The 18830-nt window shown below is 37.2% G+C and overlaps 1 protein-coding gene across 1 annotated transcript in view; it reads right to left on the bottom strand.

The window, feature by feature from the left end:
- Nucleotides 1–18830, bottom strand: part of MALRD1 (MAM and LDL receptor class A domain containing 1) — a 553710-nt gene that overhangs the window by 385144 nt on the left and 149736 nt on the right. The window contains exons 19-20 of the mRNA XM_019971898.2: nucleotides 12909–12996; nucleotides 1854–2030 (exon numbers count right to left, since the gene is read on the bottom strand). Coding sequence (XP_019827457.2) covers nucleotides 1854–2030; nucleotides 12909–12996 — 265 coding nt within the window. The remainder of the gene's footprint in view (nucleotides 1–1853; nucleotides 2031–12908; nucleotides 12997–18830) is intronic.

Genomic DNA, 18830 nt, shown 5'->3' with positions numbered 1-18830 from the left:
ATTGCTCACTAGGTGTAATTAATTAGATTTTGTGTAAATTTTACAAAGATAACTTGTGTGTGATTAGAAGAGGATTCTGTTGTCTTCCCATGAAGAAGACTGAATACCACAACATCTTCCATTATCCTACATCTGTGATACACTGTGTATCTTCCTGACCAACTTGAATTAATTACTGTCTCATCTCATTCACAGAGTGGATCAGCTTTGATTTTATGAGTTTCTTCAGCCTCATTTAGTTTACATGTGTATTTATATTTTTTAAGTTTTAGAATTCCTTGATGAGGCTGACACAGACAAATTAGAATGTCACTATAAGTGAAAAGGAACTAAATAGCCTCTTGATGAAAGTGAAAGTGGAGAGTGAAAAAGCTGGCTTAAAGCTCAACATTCAGAAAACGAAGATCATGGCATTCGGTCCCATCACTTCATGGAAAATAGATGAGGAAACAGTGGAAACAGTGTCAGACTTTATTTTGGGGGGGCTCCAAAATCACTGCAGACGGTGACTGCAGCCATGAAATTAAAAGATGCTTACTCCTTGGAAGGAAAGTTATGACCAACCTAGATAGCATATTCAAAAGCAGAGAATTACTTTGCCAACAAAGGTCTGTCTAGTCAAGGCTATGGTTTTTCCTGTGGTCATGTATGGATGTGAGAGTTGGACTGTGAAGAAAGCTGAGTGCCGAAGAATTGATGCTTTTGAACTGTGGTATTGGAGAAGACTCTTCAGAGTCCCTTGGACTGCAAGGAGATCCAACCAGTCCATCCTGAAGGAGATCAGCCCTGGGATTTCTTTGGAAGTAATGATGCTAACGCTGAAACTCCAGTACTTTGGCCACCTCATGCGAAGAGTTGACTCATTGGAAAAGACTCTGATGCTGGGAGGGAGTCGGGGCAGAAGGAGAAGGGGTCGACAGAGATTGAGATGGCTGGATGGCATCACTGACTCGATGCATGTGAGTCTGGGTGAACTCCAGGAGTTGGTGATGGACAGGGAGGCCTGGCGTGCTGCAATTCATGGGGTCGCAAAGATTCAGACACAACTGAGCGACTGAACTGAACTGAACTGATACACTGTACTGTCTATACGTTCTAAATCTTTAATATTATCAAGACATTTGAGCAATATTATGGTAAATTCACATATAATCAATACTTAATAATGGGCAAGGAAGGGAAAAAATTCACAAGTGTTTATTTCTTCTGATCCTGTGCTTTGCCTATTCAGATGCAGATTACTTTTCCTCCTCTCAGTTTGTATCTCTGACTGAGACATTCACTTTCAAGTTAAATAATTTGCCTAGATCCATTTTTTAAAAGTCATAGATTGGTAGATGCCAAGAAATGGATACCATCTTTCAACAGTATATAGCTACTGAAGTGTCCACATGTACTAGGATTGATTTTCTTATTAACCCTGCACATTTGACATGGTATTCATTGTATATGTGTATTTTGACAATGGCAAAACTTGAACAGATTCATCTTATTTGAGGGTATTATGCTTCTTCTCTAAATATTTCCATTTAATGATATTGAAGAATAAAGACAAAATGAAGATGAATTTAAAAAGGGCTGGTAAATGATAGCCCTAGAATCAAATTAAGGTCATGAAAACAAGTATTTTGAATCTAAAATATTAAAGACACTTACCTCTTGTTGGACATGATAGAAGAATGTATGCTGATTCTTCTATCATTTTCTATACAAAAACCTTTTATATTAAGAAACTGCTTTAAACCAGGTTGAAGACTTCTAACTAGGACATTACAATACTACTTGAGATTACACTAGTGCTTTCTTATCTATTTTATGGCTATATTTAATACAAAATTTAGGAATTCACATACCGCAGGAGGATTCATCTGATTGGTCAGGGCAGTCATATCTAAAATCACATTTCTGGATATTTTCAACACACTGACCATCAGACCTGCAAACAAATTCACTGTCTGCACAGTTGTGTGGAGGCAGTGTTACTGGAACTGTAGTTTCTGGTGGAGTTGGAAGGTTCACAGGTAAATGACCTTGAAATAACAGAAAAGTATCATTTTGCAGTTTTTCCATTTCTTTAAAGATTGCACACGATAAACTTTACTAAGTATGCTTCACATTCAACATTATAAGGAATATCTGATATCATTTTCTAATCTGCTGAACTGCTTTACTGTAAGCATATAAATTGGGGTTCATGGTCTTAGTAATGGCAAATAACTCTGGATATCTCTGATTATAAAAATAGTGAAAGTGCAGATGGAAATTATTGAAAACTCTTCAGAGTTCACTGAATAAATGGGAGTCTCAAGAGCAGGGCTTGGATGATCTTCAGGAACCAAAGGAATCCCAGGTGCTGGCATTAGGGACCAGAGTCAAGGTAAGATTAAACCCTCAAGTTCTCTATGTAAAGGAACTTTGTTCTTCCACTTTCACAATGAATCTAACATCTCATGTTTGTTTCAGATATCCCCACATAGTTGGAATTCAAAGGCTGCAAGACAGACCCAAACAAAAGTATTCACCCAGAAGTATTTAAATAAGATAATTTCTGATATTACAGAATTTAGAAGAAATTTATACAAGCTAATTAATTTAGACAGTAAGCTATTCAATAAACATTTATTAATAACATCTCTGTATCATATACATGCTAGTTGCAGAGGACTTAAAGCCAAAGTTGTCACTGCCATAAAATACTGGGTTGGTCCAAAAGTTCATTCAGATTTTACCATAAAATGGAATGGAAAAACCCAAACAAACTTTCTGGCCAACCCAATATTTCTCTGTTCTTTCACCATTACCTCACTGTCTTGATTACTGAAGCTTTATAATAAGTCTTGAAGTCGGTAGTGTCAGTCCTCCAACTTTGTTCTCCTTCAATACTACATTGGATATTCTGGGCCTTTTGCCTCTCAATATACACTTTAGATTTAGTTTTTCTTATTCACAAAATAATCTCCTGGGATTCTGTTTGATTGGGGTTGCATTAAGCCTATAGATCAACTTAGGAAGAACTAACATCCTGAATATAGTAAGAATTCCTCCAATGCATATTTTTGTATCCTTATCTCAAACATTTTCTGTATAAAATATATACTGTTATGTGTCAGAAACTTTTACATAAATAATATTCATACTTTTTTTGAACTTGCATTTTTGACTCAAAACATACTTTTCAGATTTCTCTCTATTGATACATACAGAATCAATTCATTCATTTTAACTGCTTTAGGGTATTCAACTAAATGAATACCCAGATTCAATATTTATTGTATGAATAGTCTGCAGCTGGTATACCTCTTCTCAAGTAGGACAGTAAGAATATAAAGTCCTACAATGGATGTGTTTGTACATTTCTCTCTGTAAACACATGCCAGAGTATTTCCAAGACAAGTCATCTTAAAATGAAATTTCAGAGTTATAGAATATGTAATTAGTCAACTTTAGTTGTTTTCAAAGGTGGTTTACCATTTACACCCAGAACTGTGTGCATTTCTCATATTCTAGCCAACACGTCGTATCATGAATTTTTTTTTTTTTAATGTTTGCCACAGTAACCATTCTGAAATAATTCTGTGATATTCTAACTTGTATTTCCCTAATTACTGAGACTCTTTAGGCCACTCAAGTATTTTACTATAGTTTTTGACTATTCACATTCTCTGCTCTTTCTCTCTATTGAATCCATTGTCTTTATATTAATTCACAAATTTAAATTAATCCTATATTCTCTATACTAATCTCAATCATTTATCTATGTGAAAAATAAGTTCTTGTAATCTATGATTTGTCTTTTCATTTTGTATGGTTGCCCTTCAGAAAAAAAAAATTCTAACTTTAATATATCAATCATTTCCTTTATGGTTTGTGCTTTAAATTTTCACTGAAAAATAATCTTCCCTGTTCTAATATCATAAATATATCTTTGATAATTTTCATGAAGTTTTGATAGCTTTACTTTCCATATTTAGATCTTTACTCCATCTGGCCTCTATTGTTCTCTGTCAGTAATGAGAATCTAAATTCAATTTTTTCCAAACAAATGACCACTTTTGACCTATTAATCTATTGTGCAACTCAAACTTTTCTCACTTATCATTTTATATTTTATTATGAAATATATTGGGCTTTCCTGGTGGCTCAGACAGTAAACAATCCTCCTGCAATGCAGGACCTGCATTCAATCCCTGAGTCGGGAAGATCCCCTGGAAAAGGGAATGTCAACCCACTCCAGTATTCTTGCCTGGAGAATTCTGTGGACAGAGGAGCCTGGCAGGCTACAGGCCATGAGGTTGCAAAGAGTTGGACATGACTGAACAACTAACACTTTCACTTTTTTTTCCCCATGAAATGTAATTATACATATAGAAAAATGAACATAAAATATAGGCTTTTTTTTTTTAAGGATAATGAGAGTCATATGCTTACCTTCAAGTTTATGAAAATAAAATTCACAAACAGATTTGAACCCTCTCGTGTTTCTCTGTTGATTCCAGACCCTCATTGCAATCTTCCCTGGTTCACAGAACACTGAAATTTGTGTTTTTTATTTCTTTGCTTTCATTTGTGTTCATATTTTCTTCATTTGCATATAAACCAAATAAGCTCTTACGGTGTTAACTTACTAGCTCATTACGTGACTAAATAACACTGAAATTCTTAGAATAGTGACCATATACATGGAACACCATGTAGGTCCAATTTAAATCAAACACTGTTGAGAATCAAACTTTGGATGAATGGACTCATTCTTTTTATAATCTGCAACTTAATTTTTTTTTAACACTGTATATTCACCCACCCAACCTAATGTATGTTCTCCCAGTTTAGGGGTTGGCTGCTGTATAATAGTTCACTATATGACTATGTAACATATGTTTTCATATGTTTTGTAGCCATTATACGATCAGTGGTTCTTGAGTTGATCCTGTTTGAGGATTTGTTTGTTTGTACATTTCTCCTGATATACCTAGGTATGGAATTGCTTGGTCACAGAGCATGCACATTTAATTATAATAGATAATGCCAAACTGGGGCTTCTCTGGTGGCTCAATCTACCTGCAGTGCAGGAGACACAACTGACTAACACACACAATGCCAAACTGGTTTCAAAAGTAACTCCATCCATGTCTACACTCCCCAAGAATGCGTAAACATTCTGGTCATATCACACATTCGTCATCCACTAGTGTAGCTAAGAATGACCTGTGTGTTTGTCATTTACTTTGCTGTCTATTCCCTTTTGCATCTCAGCCTTGGTTTGGCTCATTCTGTCTTATAACGTTGACATTTACATTGTTCATTTGATACGAGTCTGGTGCAGTAAATTCATTTTTTCATTTGATTGTGGATGTCATACTGAGTGCCTTTTGTCACCCTCATTCTTGAAAGAATTTTGCTTTGCTCTAGACTAACAGTCATTTTTTCTCAGAACTTTGCAAATAATATCCAACTGTCTTCCTAATTCCATTCTTCTGTAATTGTATTTTAATCTCTGGCTATTTTTAACATAATCTTCCTTTTTATTGTTTTTCTAATTCATTTCCATCAGCTCACATCTGGATTTATTCTAATATTTTTGCATGAGGTTGACTAGGCTTTTTAAATCTTCAAATTCTTTGTCTTTTTCTCATTACTCTGTATTCCACCAAAATTAATGAATCTTAAGTGTAGTATCTTTGTATTTGAGAGCACCAAAAGAACAATTGGAGGAAAGTGCTTTCTCCAGCTAAAATTGAAGTATTTTAACAGTCTTCTCCATTTGGGGTATTTAGTATCTCCCTCAAATAAAAGATGACAAAATTTTAAAGTTTTAAATTTAAAATAAGTCAGTTATTTGTCCAGTTTTATTTTCTAGAGACATAATAAAAAATATTAAGTCGCATAGACCACAGGCTTTGGACAAAACTTTTCCCTAGATATATGCTAAATCACTTTACAAAACTACACTAGAACACTAAAACAAGAATATTTCAGATTATAATCACTGAGTCTCAAATTTCTTCATTTACGCCTTGAAGAAATATTTCCAACATTTATAAATTTTTTTCAGAATCTATATATCCTTTCAAAGTACAGATTTTTCCCAAAGCATAATGCTTTCATGAAATTTATTATATTGAGATAAATGTAATGGGCACACCAAACAGCTTAGTATTAGAAGGTAAAAAGCTGCCTGTGATATCCTAAAAGCATACACAATACAACACACACATTTTGCCACTGAAACAAATACCACCCTTTGTAGAAGGAAGGGAGACTTGATCAAGAACAAATAAAGCTGATAAGATGTGTAGGCAGAGGAGAGAGATGTCAGAAATTCCATAACTCGGCCGGTTTGGCAGCAATAGCAAAAGCTACTCGGTGTGGACATGGTAAAAACTGTTGCTAAGCACTCTCCAAAGAGTTAATATCGTTTCTCAATCTTAAGGTATCATCAGATGCAAGAAATGCCCTTGACTTAGTAACAACTTTCCTTGGAAAAATAAAATATGAATACCTTAGATAGTGATGCTCATTCTCGCTCCTTATGCATGTTCAGTCATGTCCGACTCTTTGTGACCCCCTGGACTGTATCCCACAGACTCCTCTTGGAACTTTCCAGGCAAGAATACTGGAGTGGGTTGCCATTTCCAACTCCAGGGAAACTTCCCGACTCAGAGATCGAATCTACATCTCTTGCATCTCCTGCATTGGCAGGCGAATTCTTTACAACTGTGCCCCCTGGGAAGTCCAATACTCACTCTAGTAATTAGTAATTCTAGTAACTAATCAATGTAATATGCATGCTGAATTCTGAAACTTTCAACTGGTGAAAAGTACCCACTCCTGGGCATATAGCCAGAGAAAAACACGATCTGAAAGGACACATGCACCCCAGTGTTCATTGCAGAACTATTTACGATTTACAGACATTTACAGAGAGACAGATAAAGAAAATATGGTGCATGTATATAATGGAATATTACACAGAATTAAAAAGAATGAAATAATGCTATTTGCAGCAACGTAGATGGACCTAGAGATCGTCAAATGAGTGAAGTCAGAGAAGGAGAAGTATCACATGACATGTCTCATATGTGGAATACAAAAAGAAATGATGCAAAGGACTAACTTACAAAACAGACTCACAGACTTAGGAAATGAACTTTTGGTGGCAGGGGTGGGGGAAAGGATGGGGAGAAGAGATAGGGAATTTGGGATGGATATGTACACACAGCTATATTTAAAATGGATAACCAACAAAAACCTACTGTATAGCACACGGAACTCTGCTCAATGTTATGTGGCAGCCTGATGGGAGGGGAGTTTGAGGAAGAATGGATACATGTATATGTATGGCTGAGTGCCTTTGCTGTCCACCTGCAACTACCAAAACATTGTTAATTTGCTATATTCCAATACAAAATAAAAAGTGCAAATTTAAAAAAAAACAGAAAAGTATATAGGCAATTTTTCTTTCAGTTGGCAAAGAGTATGTTGTGATGCCATGTCATCACAGATCTATTCTTCCAAATAACTCAGGTATCTCACCAATAATGTGTTCTGCTGAAAGAAATGTACTTCTTGCTTTTCTGATTGAAGATGGAAGGCATAATGCAAAACAGATACTTCCTCTGGGATAATATTTTTAAACCTGAATGTCTGGTAACAATTCTTCCAAAATAATCTACTCTGAAGGTCTAATTCAAGGTGAAGGGAAAGCTATTTAACTTTGCCATCATTCCACATCATTATCTACTCTGGGAATAGACGACATCATCACACACTAATGCAAAGAATCATACGATTCAATTGCATGGTTAAGATTGTCTACTTTCCCTAGAAATGTAATTAATCTTGTCTAAACAGCTGTTTCTCTATTTTCCTCCTGAATTAGATTTAAACCGAGAATCTCTGTCATCAAAGTACTGAAACAAAGGCAGTACAATCCATAATTGAGAATGGATTTGAAAATTATTAGAAACAACCTGAAGTTAAAAAATGAGAGAAGAATGACCTAAAAAGAGCAAGTAATAATCGTCTAGGATTAAGTGGAAAGAAACTAAGCTTATGGCATAAAAATTATTCAGGAAAAGTAATAAAGGTTTGCAGTTAAGAAGCTCAATCATTTGAGTCAAGGACATGGCAGAGGTAATGGAAAAAATAGAACAGATGTGAGAAATATTTTGGGGTTGAGAGTTAATAGGATCTGCAAGGGGGCAAGTTTAAGGGGAAAGCCAAAGATGACTACGGTATTTCAATCCTAGGTTGCTAGAAAAAACTGAGTTCATCCAAAAGGAATAAGGGAGATATGGTGGAAAGAGTTTGATTTTTGAGGAAATGGGTAAAAATGAAATAATCTACTTCACTTTAGCCATTTTTAGTATAAAATAAAATTACAGGTTACAAAACTGTATTTTGGACATGAGGTCAATAGTTTGTGTTTTTGTTTTTTTTTTAGTTTTTATTTGTTTTGTTTCGTTAATCAAGAGGGGGAACATGCCATAGATAATGTTTATACTGAAAGCAAATCAATGTAAGTGATCCTACATACACTGATCCCATCTCAGCTAATGTGATGTCATGACAAAACACGGACTGATAATCATCAAAAGCAATATTTTTATTAAAAGCCTAATTTTTATTTTCATTTTCATCTTATAGTAAGATTACATCAACTTCCTTTATGAGACATATGGCTTCATCAGATTCTGCAGTTTCAACCTAAAGTTTCTTTTGTTATGAAGCCAACATGAAAACCACACAGTTCAGACAGTCTTTAAAATTCCATATTTTTATTCCAAAATGTAAACCAGAAAATTGGGACTAATGGTGTGTAACTGATATTTCACATCTCTGCCCTTGTTTCTGGCAGCTCTTTCCTCTCCACCTTGGAAACATCAGCCACAGAACACATACAGCAGTATAATTAAAGCAGCAACAGTATCCACAATGCCTTGGTTCTCTTTCTGAATTATTTATTCCCTTCCACCACTGGGGTTACAGCCATTCTCCCTAAGCTAAGAATGGGACGTGATTTGGGTACTGAAATCACAACCTCAGGTGAAAATCTCATTACAGCTTTCAACTGTGTATTCTCATCCCAGTCATCTACGTTCTTTAAGTTTGGTTTTTCAGATCCCTCAAATGGAAATCGCTTTTTCTTCCTTGGGAGGTGAATGCATTTGATGAGCAATATAATGATAGTGGTAAGCATTCTGATCCACAGAAGAAGACTGCACTCTGACATTTGATAGCTACGCAGCCTTAGACTGGCTATCTCCTTCTCAATGTGCTCCACAAAATTGGGATAACAAACACATCCAACCTATTTATCATTCAAGGTCTCTTCAACCTGTGATGGACCAAGCACTATTCCAGATTTTTAAAAGGTTACAGGATTATATGAGATGATATGGAGAGTGATAACAATATTTAAGGAAGTGTGTTTTTTAGTATTTACTTATTCGTTTATGGCACTGGTGGGTCTTAGTTGCGGCACACAGGATCTTCGCTGAGGCCCAGGGACTTCTCTCTAGCTGTGGCACGAGGGCTCTAGAGCACACAGACTCGGAGCTGTTGCGGTGCATGGCCTTAGTTGTACTGCAGCATGTGGGATCCCAGTTCCCCTACCAGGGATCAACCTGCATGCCCTGCACTGGAAGGCAGATACCCAACCACTGGACCAACATGAAATACGACCATGTATCAGCTCCCTTTCTTTTAAGGACTTTCTGTATTTTCTGTCCTTGCCAAGCTCCCCAACTGTAGTGAATACTGCTGTGCCCCATTGTTAGGCTTGATCACTTAACTCGCTCTGACCAGTGGAAGCTAGTAGACACGAGGCCCTAATAAAAGCTTTAAGTGTGCTTTCTTTTTCTAACCCTCTGACTTAAAAACAGAATGTGTCAGACAAGGATTTGGTCCATCAGCTTGGGTCCCAGATAGATAGGACATACAGAACAGATATATAGTTTGGAACTACATGGAATTATGGGGCTTCCCTGGTAGCTCAATGATAAAGAATCTGCCCACCAATGCAGGAAGATGCAGGTTTGGTCCTCAGGTCAGGAAGATCCCCTGGAGTAGGAAATGACAACCCACTCCAGTGTTCTTGCCCAGGAAATCCCAAAGGACAGAGAAGCCTGGTGGGCTACAGTCCATGGGGTCACAAAAGAGTCAGACACAACTCAGTGACTAAAACAATTAAAACAACATAGAATTATACGGAGATATGAACAAGAAGAGTGTATGTTTGCTGTTATTTTTCTATGCCAACTGACACACTTGAGAGCAAGAAATAAATGCTACTGGTTATAAGCCACTGAGATCTGGCTTTCAACAGAGGCTGACATATAGTATCTTACATACCTAATTAATATTTTAGCAATAGTAATAATAAACTAAAATACATAAGCACTTAAAAAAACAGACATCTCTCCACCTATCCACCCATCTATCCAATAGATGCTTATTAAGTACTACTATGCACCAGTTACCGTTTATACTACAAGGTACAGCAGTGGTCAAATAAAATCCCTGCTCTCATGCAACATTATTATGGGAGAAAATCAAATTTGACTATAAGGTGATGATAGGTGTTGTGGAGAAAAACAGGAGATGGAAAATGTCAGGTAAAGAGATAAGAAGAGATGTGTGTATGTTTGAGAGAGAGGCGGGGTATAAGTTGAGAGAAGGTTTTCCTAGAGAAGAAATTCTCTAGCAGTGATCAGAAAGAAGGAGGTGAAATGGATATCTGGAGGAAGCACATTCCAGGAGGAGGGGTAAGCAGGTATAAAAGGCCTGAGGCATAAGGGAGTTGCAGTAATCAAGGACCACTTAAGAGGTCTTATCATTGAGGGACGTCAATTAGAAGCACATTGGTCAGGACTTCCCTGGTGGTTCAGTGGTTAAGAAATCACCTGCCAATGCAGGTGACATAGGATTGATTCCCAGTCCTGGAGGATCCTACACGCTGTGGGGCAACTAAGTCCATGAGTCACAACTAATGCAGCCAACGCACCTAGAGCCCGTGCTCCACAACAGGAAGCCACTGCAGTGAGAAGCCTGCATACCTCAACTAGAGAGTCGCCCCTATTCACCGCAACTAGAGAAAGTCCATGTGCAGCAATGAAGAGCCAGCACAGACAAAAATTAAACAAATAAATTTTTAAAAAGAAGGTGCTTTCAAAAAAAAGCACAGTGGTAGAAGGTAAAGACAGAGCCATATATGACAGTGCCAGTCATTTACTCCTTGGATGTTATTGTAAGAAGTTTGGCTTTTGTTCTGAATGAGATGGATGTCATAGCAAGGCTCAGGTTAGGGTGACATGAGCTTATGTAAGTTTGAAAAGGATCATTCTGGCTGCTGTTATGAGAAGAGATTATATGGTTCAAGGGTAGAAGCAGAGAGATCATTTAAAAAGCAATCACAAAAATCTATACAGAGACACTGGTGATTTGGACCAAGAGGAGAGACGCAAGGAAAATGAGAAGTGGAGTATGGATACACGTGTAGCTAGTGGTTGATCTAATTTGTTGATGAAGTATAAGCAACTAGAGATAAATTGTCATTCACTGAGACAAGAAGGGAAGCAAAAATTATAGGATTGAGGAGACAATGGGTCATCAAAATTTTACTTTTACACATTGAGGGATAAAAGTAAACTTGTTGAATTCTGATTTTATCCTTACTGGCCTTCCAGAGAGGGGTTTGACTCTGCAGAGTTCCATGGAAACTGCTACACTGAGGATGATAATTAACCCTGCCAGAATCATGAGCCGGAAAATTGGAGCTGGGGCATGTAGCTACAGCAGAAAGCACTGGAATCCAGCCCTCTGATTATGTCTGGGAAGGGGTAGATACTCTGATGGACCATTGCATGTAAAGTTTTCAGCATATGAAAAGGCTCTTCTTGGATTACTGCAATTGATTTTTAAACTACCAAACCTCTGATCACTCTGAGGAGGAGACGGTGCTTCTTCTTGTCATGCAATTAAAAAGTCTACAGTCTCAATCCCAAAATCACCTTCCAAGAGCTTGATACCTACCCCACTAGATCACTATGCACTGCTGGAATGAGTTTCCCTTGGGGCGTGTTTGTTTTAGGTTATTTCCCTAGTTATCTTTGAGATGCTCATTACATCTAAGTTTGGATACTGAATAGGTTGTTAGTATCCAAGTCTGGAGTCCAGCCTTCTTGGGCTTCCCTGGCAGCTCAGTTGGTAAATAATCTGCCTGCAATGTGGGAGACCTGGGTTAGATCTCTGGGTTGGGAAGATCCCCTGGAGAAGGGAAGAGCTACTCACTCCAGTATTCTGGCCTGGAGAATGCCATGGACTGTATAGTCCATGGCATCTCTAAGAGTCAGACATGACTAAGTGACTTTCACTTTCTTTCTGGAGTTTGGGGTGGTGGGGGCGAAGTTTGAGGATGGAGATATAAATCTGGAATAAATACATTAGTTTTTTAATGGAAGGAAGTCTATAACTTGGAAAGGAAATGGCTGGCAGCAATCCTCAGGAATGTTTAAAGTGCAGCCTGAGAGTAAGACATCACTGAAGGTAACTGAATGGTTACTAAAGTCTCCAAAACAATGTAATTACAAAGCAATCAGTTCAGTTATTATAATTGCTCCCCCCCACCCAATATGATAGAATTACTGTTTAACCTCGGACACATTTTCCTAATACTTTGAATGGGATGGGATGTATACACAACTGATTCAAACCTCTTTACTATGTTTGCAAAGAGTTTGAAGAATTACAAAGATTTGCAACCTTTTCCAGGGTTAATATATTAAGAGAATAGAGAGAAGTGCAAATACTTTTGGAATATTTCTGGAAATGAAATATTGATTTCCTTGGAAGTTCTATTCAAGTAAACAGGCTTGAAAGCACTCATACATTGAAATATCCTTCCTTACCAGGGTAGAGAGTGCAGTCCATGAATGACAAATCATCAATTGCAATGTCTCCAGTAAAGCCATCTCCCACTGAAGCCTCCACTGAAATCTAAGGACAATATAAGAAACTTGTTGATATTGTGAAGGAAATTCATTTATGGATACACATGGTTGAAAAAGAATTCAGAATTTACCTAAAGACAATCTCCTCTTCTGAACCATTAAAATCATACTTTGTAAAACTCTCCATAAGCAGGCATCTTGTCTCTCTACCAAATACTTCCAGTCATAGGAAGCGCCACACCTTACTGGGCCCATTATATCCACGAAGCCCACTTTCACCCTGCTTCTGGTCAAAGTTTTGATTTTTTGAGATTTCAGTGTATCAGACTGATATCTACTTCTTTATAACTTTCCATCATTAATTCTAGACTTGTCTTGCTTTCCTCCGAGCCTTTAAGGCAAATTACTGAACCTCTGCCCAGCGTTGCCCTAGTAGTTCATCTGTTTCCAAGGTTAAATCTCTTCATCCTTCAAGAAACCCAATTTGTTGCCAGAGGTACTTGCTAGACTGCACATTGTGAAGAGCTTTAAAATTTTTCTCACATCGACCTTATTCTGTAACACTTTATGAAACCGGCTAATCGTTATTAGATCTCCTTCAGAACCACATTAATCACAGTGAACTCAGATGACATCGGTGCTGTTATACGAGCTGCAATTCCACTGCAACTCCAGTAAAATATGAAATACTGACAAACCACGATAGTATATGGCAGATTGTAATTAGGGCTGAGCTTTACTATAGCAGAATTAATCATGATGAATTATTTTAATACTCATGCAAATATGTTGCACACTTACTAGGAATTCTGCTATATAATGAAGAACAGTAAGCAAACTCAAAAAAGCACATTCCCTTTTTCTACTAGTATAGGAATATATGTTTCTGTTTCATTTTTCCTCACAAATGCTATATATGGAAATTGAAATTTTATTTCATTCTTCAAATTCTATCCTCCATTAAAAGTTGTTTCATACATTATTCATGCCCTAAAGAAGATAATTAAAAAGGTCAAATTACTGACTGTAAGCCTCTTGACATCTTCCACCAGCTTTCTAGATTTTCTCCAGAATTACTAGAATTTTCTCCCTGATATGTCACTAAGGAAATTAATCAATTTGGAAAAGGTTTATGCATTCAACTAATGGGCAAATATAGTCCACCTAACACTGCCTGAATAACAGGAAGTCGCCTGCTGTTTCAAAATGGATCACTGCAAATATAAAATGCACCCTTCTTTTCACCACCAGCACGATTAAAAGAAAACATTACAGGGGGAGAAAAGAGGAACACAATTGTATTCTAATAAACAAACAAAAAGCCAGCAGTCAGAATTTGACAGAACACACTGTAATAAAATCTCTCTTATTTTATAGAAAATAAAAAGAGCAGTTGGGTGAACAGTAAGAAAAAAGGTGTAAGGACTGATTAATAACTATACATTAATTAATTACTAATACATTCATTGGATCAATATTATTGCAATACAACAGAGGACATGGTAACAAGAGGCTCAGAAGATGTAAGTAAAAGGAAAAATTAGGATAAATAAAAATAAGCATTACTAACTTGGCTACACTGCTCATGCTTATCTTGCTTTATTCGTGAGAAGGAATAGAAAATTGATATAATAGAATCTCAAGTCTATGATAAGCACAACTGTACATATAAATATCTATAAGCTAACTATATCACACATAGCTCCATTCAAGTGGGTGGGTGGGCTCAAGTGTCCCAAAGCATTCCTTTTGTTGTCTTTATATAGTCACAAATTCAAGAATTGGCCATTTGAGAAAGTCACAAACTCTCTCATTTACAGTCCACACCAGGTAAGCAGCATTTGTGAGTGGATGCTGTCTATACAAGGAGTATTTGCATTAGGGTTACTTCACATTACACAATAAGCATTTTGATATTGTTTCTACTAGCACTGTCAGTGGGAAGACACAGATATAATCCATGGCAGAGGACAGTTGGGTCTTGCTCTAAGACAAAAATTAACCATAATTTTTACCGAAATATCTTCAATTTCCTAACCTCTAAATGGTAGCATCCTTGAGAAAGAATGAACAAAAATTTCAAGCTGAGATACTAAAAAAGTCAATTTGCATATATAACTGCAGTCTCAGCCTCTTTTGAATATTTAATTAAGGCAGACATTTAAAAAGCTTACTTGATAATCATATCTTGAGAAAAAGTCATGAATGTTAAAGTTCAATTCTACTTCTGTCCTGTATTTATTTCAGTCTTGCAAAAAGCTTTGCAAATTATCCTTAGAAACTAGTCACAAGAAAGAGCAAACCCAAGTGTCTCTATTCTGGAAAATTCACTTTCTCTCTTGGTGTTTTTCCCAGAATAAATGGAAGGCTGTTAAAACACTAATGTTATTGTATGCAAGGCAGTATTGCCACTCTGGACATTAGGGAAGCCAAATTTTCCTCCTAAGTTTCATTAGCACCTTACTGAATGACTTAAAAAGCAACTGAAAATTCCAGTTCGATCTGAATGACCTGCATTATCTGCAGAGGCCAATTCTACTTACATGAGAACTACTACTGGCTTGAAAATTTTATAAAGTAATCCAGCCCTTTTTAGTTGTTCTTTTCATGGGCTGTTGCATGCTCCAAATAAAGATGGAGTGGCCTTGTCAGCTATATTGGAAATTTTAGCTCTAATGTAGCCAAAAACTCTTATATTAATAAGCCTCTAGAGACTTGTCTGAATAGATTCTTTTCCATATTGAGGAAACCAAGTTATTCACCAAAGTGTTTACATGATATAAAACTAATCATTCATATGTAAGACAGAATTTAATATTTTTTACCAAAATACCTTCAATTTCCTAACATATGCATATTAATTCATAAATGATTTATATACATGTATATATATTATGTATGTACATATATATACATGTACATATGTACATATACACATACACATACTCTATTAACTCAAAGGAAAAATGGAATGGAGTCAGCCTGCCACTTAGTTTAACCACCCTGCATTGGGAAAAAAATTACAAAATTCCAGGATAATATATATCCATTTTTAATATAACTCATCTTCAGAAAGATTTGAAATTCTTGCTTAAAATTTATAAAAAGCACAAATCCTGTGTGGAGCAACTAGAATTCCAATGCATTGATGATAGGAATTCAAAATGATACAGTCACTATGAAAAATAGTTTGGCAGAAATAAACCCGTGCACTTAATGATAAATTAATGAGTGACAAAGGAGGTAAGAATATACAATGGAGAAAAGATAGTCTCTTTATAAGTGTTTCTGGGAAAATTGACAGCTACATGTTAAAGAATGAAATCATAACATTCTCTAACACTATATACAAAAATAAACTCAAAATGGATTAAAGACCTGAGATCAGAAACCATAATAGTCCTAGAGGAAAGCATAGGCAGAACACTCTGCGACAAAAATCACAGCAATATTTTTTTTGAAATCTGTCTTCTAAAACAAAAATAGAATAAAAAGATAAACACATTGGGCCTAGTTAAACTGAAAAGCTTTTGCACAGCAAAGGAAACCATCAGCAAAATGAAAAGAAAACCTTTTGAATGGGAGAAGATTTTTGCAAATGATGTGACCTACAGGGAGTTAATATCCAACATATATAAACAGCTTCTACAACTTAACATCAGGAAAACAAACCACCTAATTTAAAAAAAATGGGCAGAAGAGCTGAATTTTCCTAAGAGGAAATGCAGATGCCCAACATGCATAAGCAGAGATGCTCCACATCACTAAGCTTCAGGAGAATGCAAATTAGAACCATGATGAGATACCACCTCACACTCATCAGAACGGCTATCATCAAAAAGAACACAAGTAACAAATGTTGACTAGGATGTGGTGGAAAGGGAACCCTCCTGCACTGCTGCATGTGTACATGTGCTCAGTCATGTCCAAATCTTTGCAACCCCGTATACTGCAGCCCACCAGGTTCCTCTGTCCATGGGATTTTCCAGGTAAGAGTAGCGGAATGGGTTTCCATTTCCTTCTCCAGGGGTTCTTCCCAACCCAGGGACAGAACCCAAGTTTCCTGCATCGGCATGTGGATTCTTAACCACTGAGCCACCTGGGAAGCCCTCCTACACTGTTGGTGGGAATGTAAATTGGCACAGCCACTATGGAGTTTTCTCAAAACACTAAAACTACCATATGACTCAGTTTATATATCTAAAAAAAAAAAATACCGTATTTCTTCTTGTCAGGCTTCACAATATATGGATTGGTAAGAATTTGGTTTTTCTGGGCAAATCTACTTTGGCATTGTGCCAACTGTTCCCCTGGTTACCAAGAAGGAAAAAAAGTCTTCCCTGTCCTGGTGTTTCTCATCATCAATGACAGAAGAGACTAAATGGTGATGGTTCAGTCCTTGTGAACTTAGTTTAACCCCAACAGTGCTTTCAAGTAGAAAAGTGAAAGTGGCTCAGTTATGCCCAACTCTTTGCAACACCACGGACTATACAGTCCATGGAATTCTCCAGGCTGGAATACTGGATTGGTTAGCCTTTCCCTTCTCCAGGCGATCTTCCTAACCCAGGGATCGAACCCAGGTCTCCCACGCTGCAGGTGGATCCTTCACCAGCTGAGCCACAAGGGAAGCCCAAGAATACACATATTGGAGTGGGTAGCCTATCCCCTCTGCAGCAGATCTTCCCAACCCAGGAATGGAACAGGGGTCTTCTGCATTGCAGGCAGACTCTTTACCAACTGAGCTATAAGGGAAGCCTGTGTCAAGTAGAATAGGTTGCCAAATACTTCTTAAAAAAAATTTTTTTTCTTGATGTGGACCATTTAAAAAGTCTTGTTTGAATACATTATTGCTTCTGTTTTATATTTTGGCTTTTCAAGGTCTCAGCTTCACAATCGGGGATCACACCTGCACTCCCTGCATTGGAAGGCTAAGAAGTCTTAACCATTGTACCACCAGGGAAGTCCCAGCAAATACTTCTAAGACAGGATGTTTCTCAAGAAGATACTGCCTGCAGTTGCTGCAGTCCCCATTACTCCCTATCAAACGTTAACTCTAAGGCTGAAAGTCAGTTGCCATTAATTATTTTACACCCGAACCAATTCTCTTAATTCACATCCCTTGCCTGGTTTCCATGGGCACTTGGGTTTGCAATTCCTTGTGCATGCTGGTTAGGTTAGAAACCATGAAGGGTCTGAGACTTGATCCTACTTTCAAGCTAACAAGTTAGGCTGTCACTGTTTCATATACATACACTGAGAGAAGATACAAGAGATTGACTTAGAGAGATGGCAAAAAACATCAGCCAGAGAAATGTCTTCCATTGCTTTCCCACTTCCTGCAGGGGAAACATATGTGCCAGTCTTTTTTCTGCCTGAGTGGTGGGCTGCATCATAGAAGAAGAACCCCAACATTAGGAGATTCCAGCTGTTAGAAGCTACTGGCACAACTGAAGGACAAGGAGGAGGAGGAGGAGGTGACACAGGAGGGAAGGAAGGGGATGGGCTCTAGGTAGGTTAAGTAACTGTGGAACACAAGCAAATGTCTCAGGGTAAACTCTATGCAATAGATTATTTGCTCAGAAGCTGAACAACACAGGACATACAAAATGCACGGAGCAGCCTAGGTGGGAGGGGAGTTTGGGAGAGAATGGATACATGCATATATATGGCTGAGTCACTGTGCCGTGCACCTGAAACCATCACAACATTATTAATCGGCTATACCACATATAAAATTAAAAAACATTTTTTTAAATGCATGGAGAACTGTCTCCCAATGGGGAAGTTGGACAGTATACTTAATTTGTGGAAGTATGATAATCCCTTCATGTATGTAAAAACTGAAATATTTATCTAAATTCAGCCTCCTTTCCTCTTATA

This window comes from Bos indicus, chromosome 13 (assembly GCF_029378745.1).
Source record: "Bos indicus isolate NIAB-ARS_2022 breed Sahiwal x Tharparkar chromosome 13, NIAB-ARS_B.indTharparkar_mat_pri_1.0, whole genome shotgun sequence".
Classification (NCBI taxonomy): Eukaryota; Metazoa; Chordata; class Mammalia; order Artiodactyla; family Bovidae; genus Bos; species Bos indicus.
Note: the sequence above shows the minus strand (reverse complement) of the source record. Positions and strands in the feature narration are given on the sequence as shown.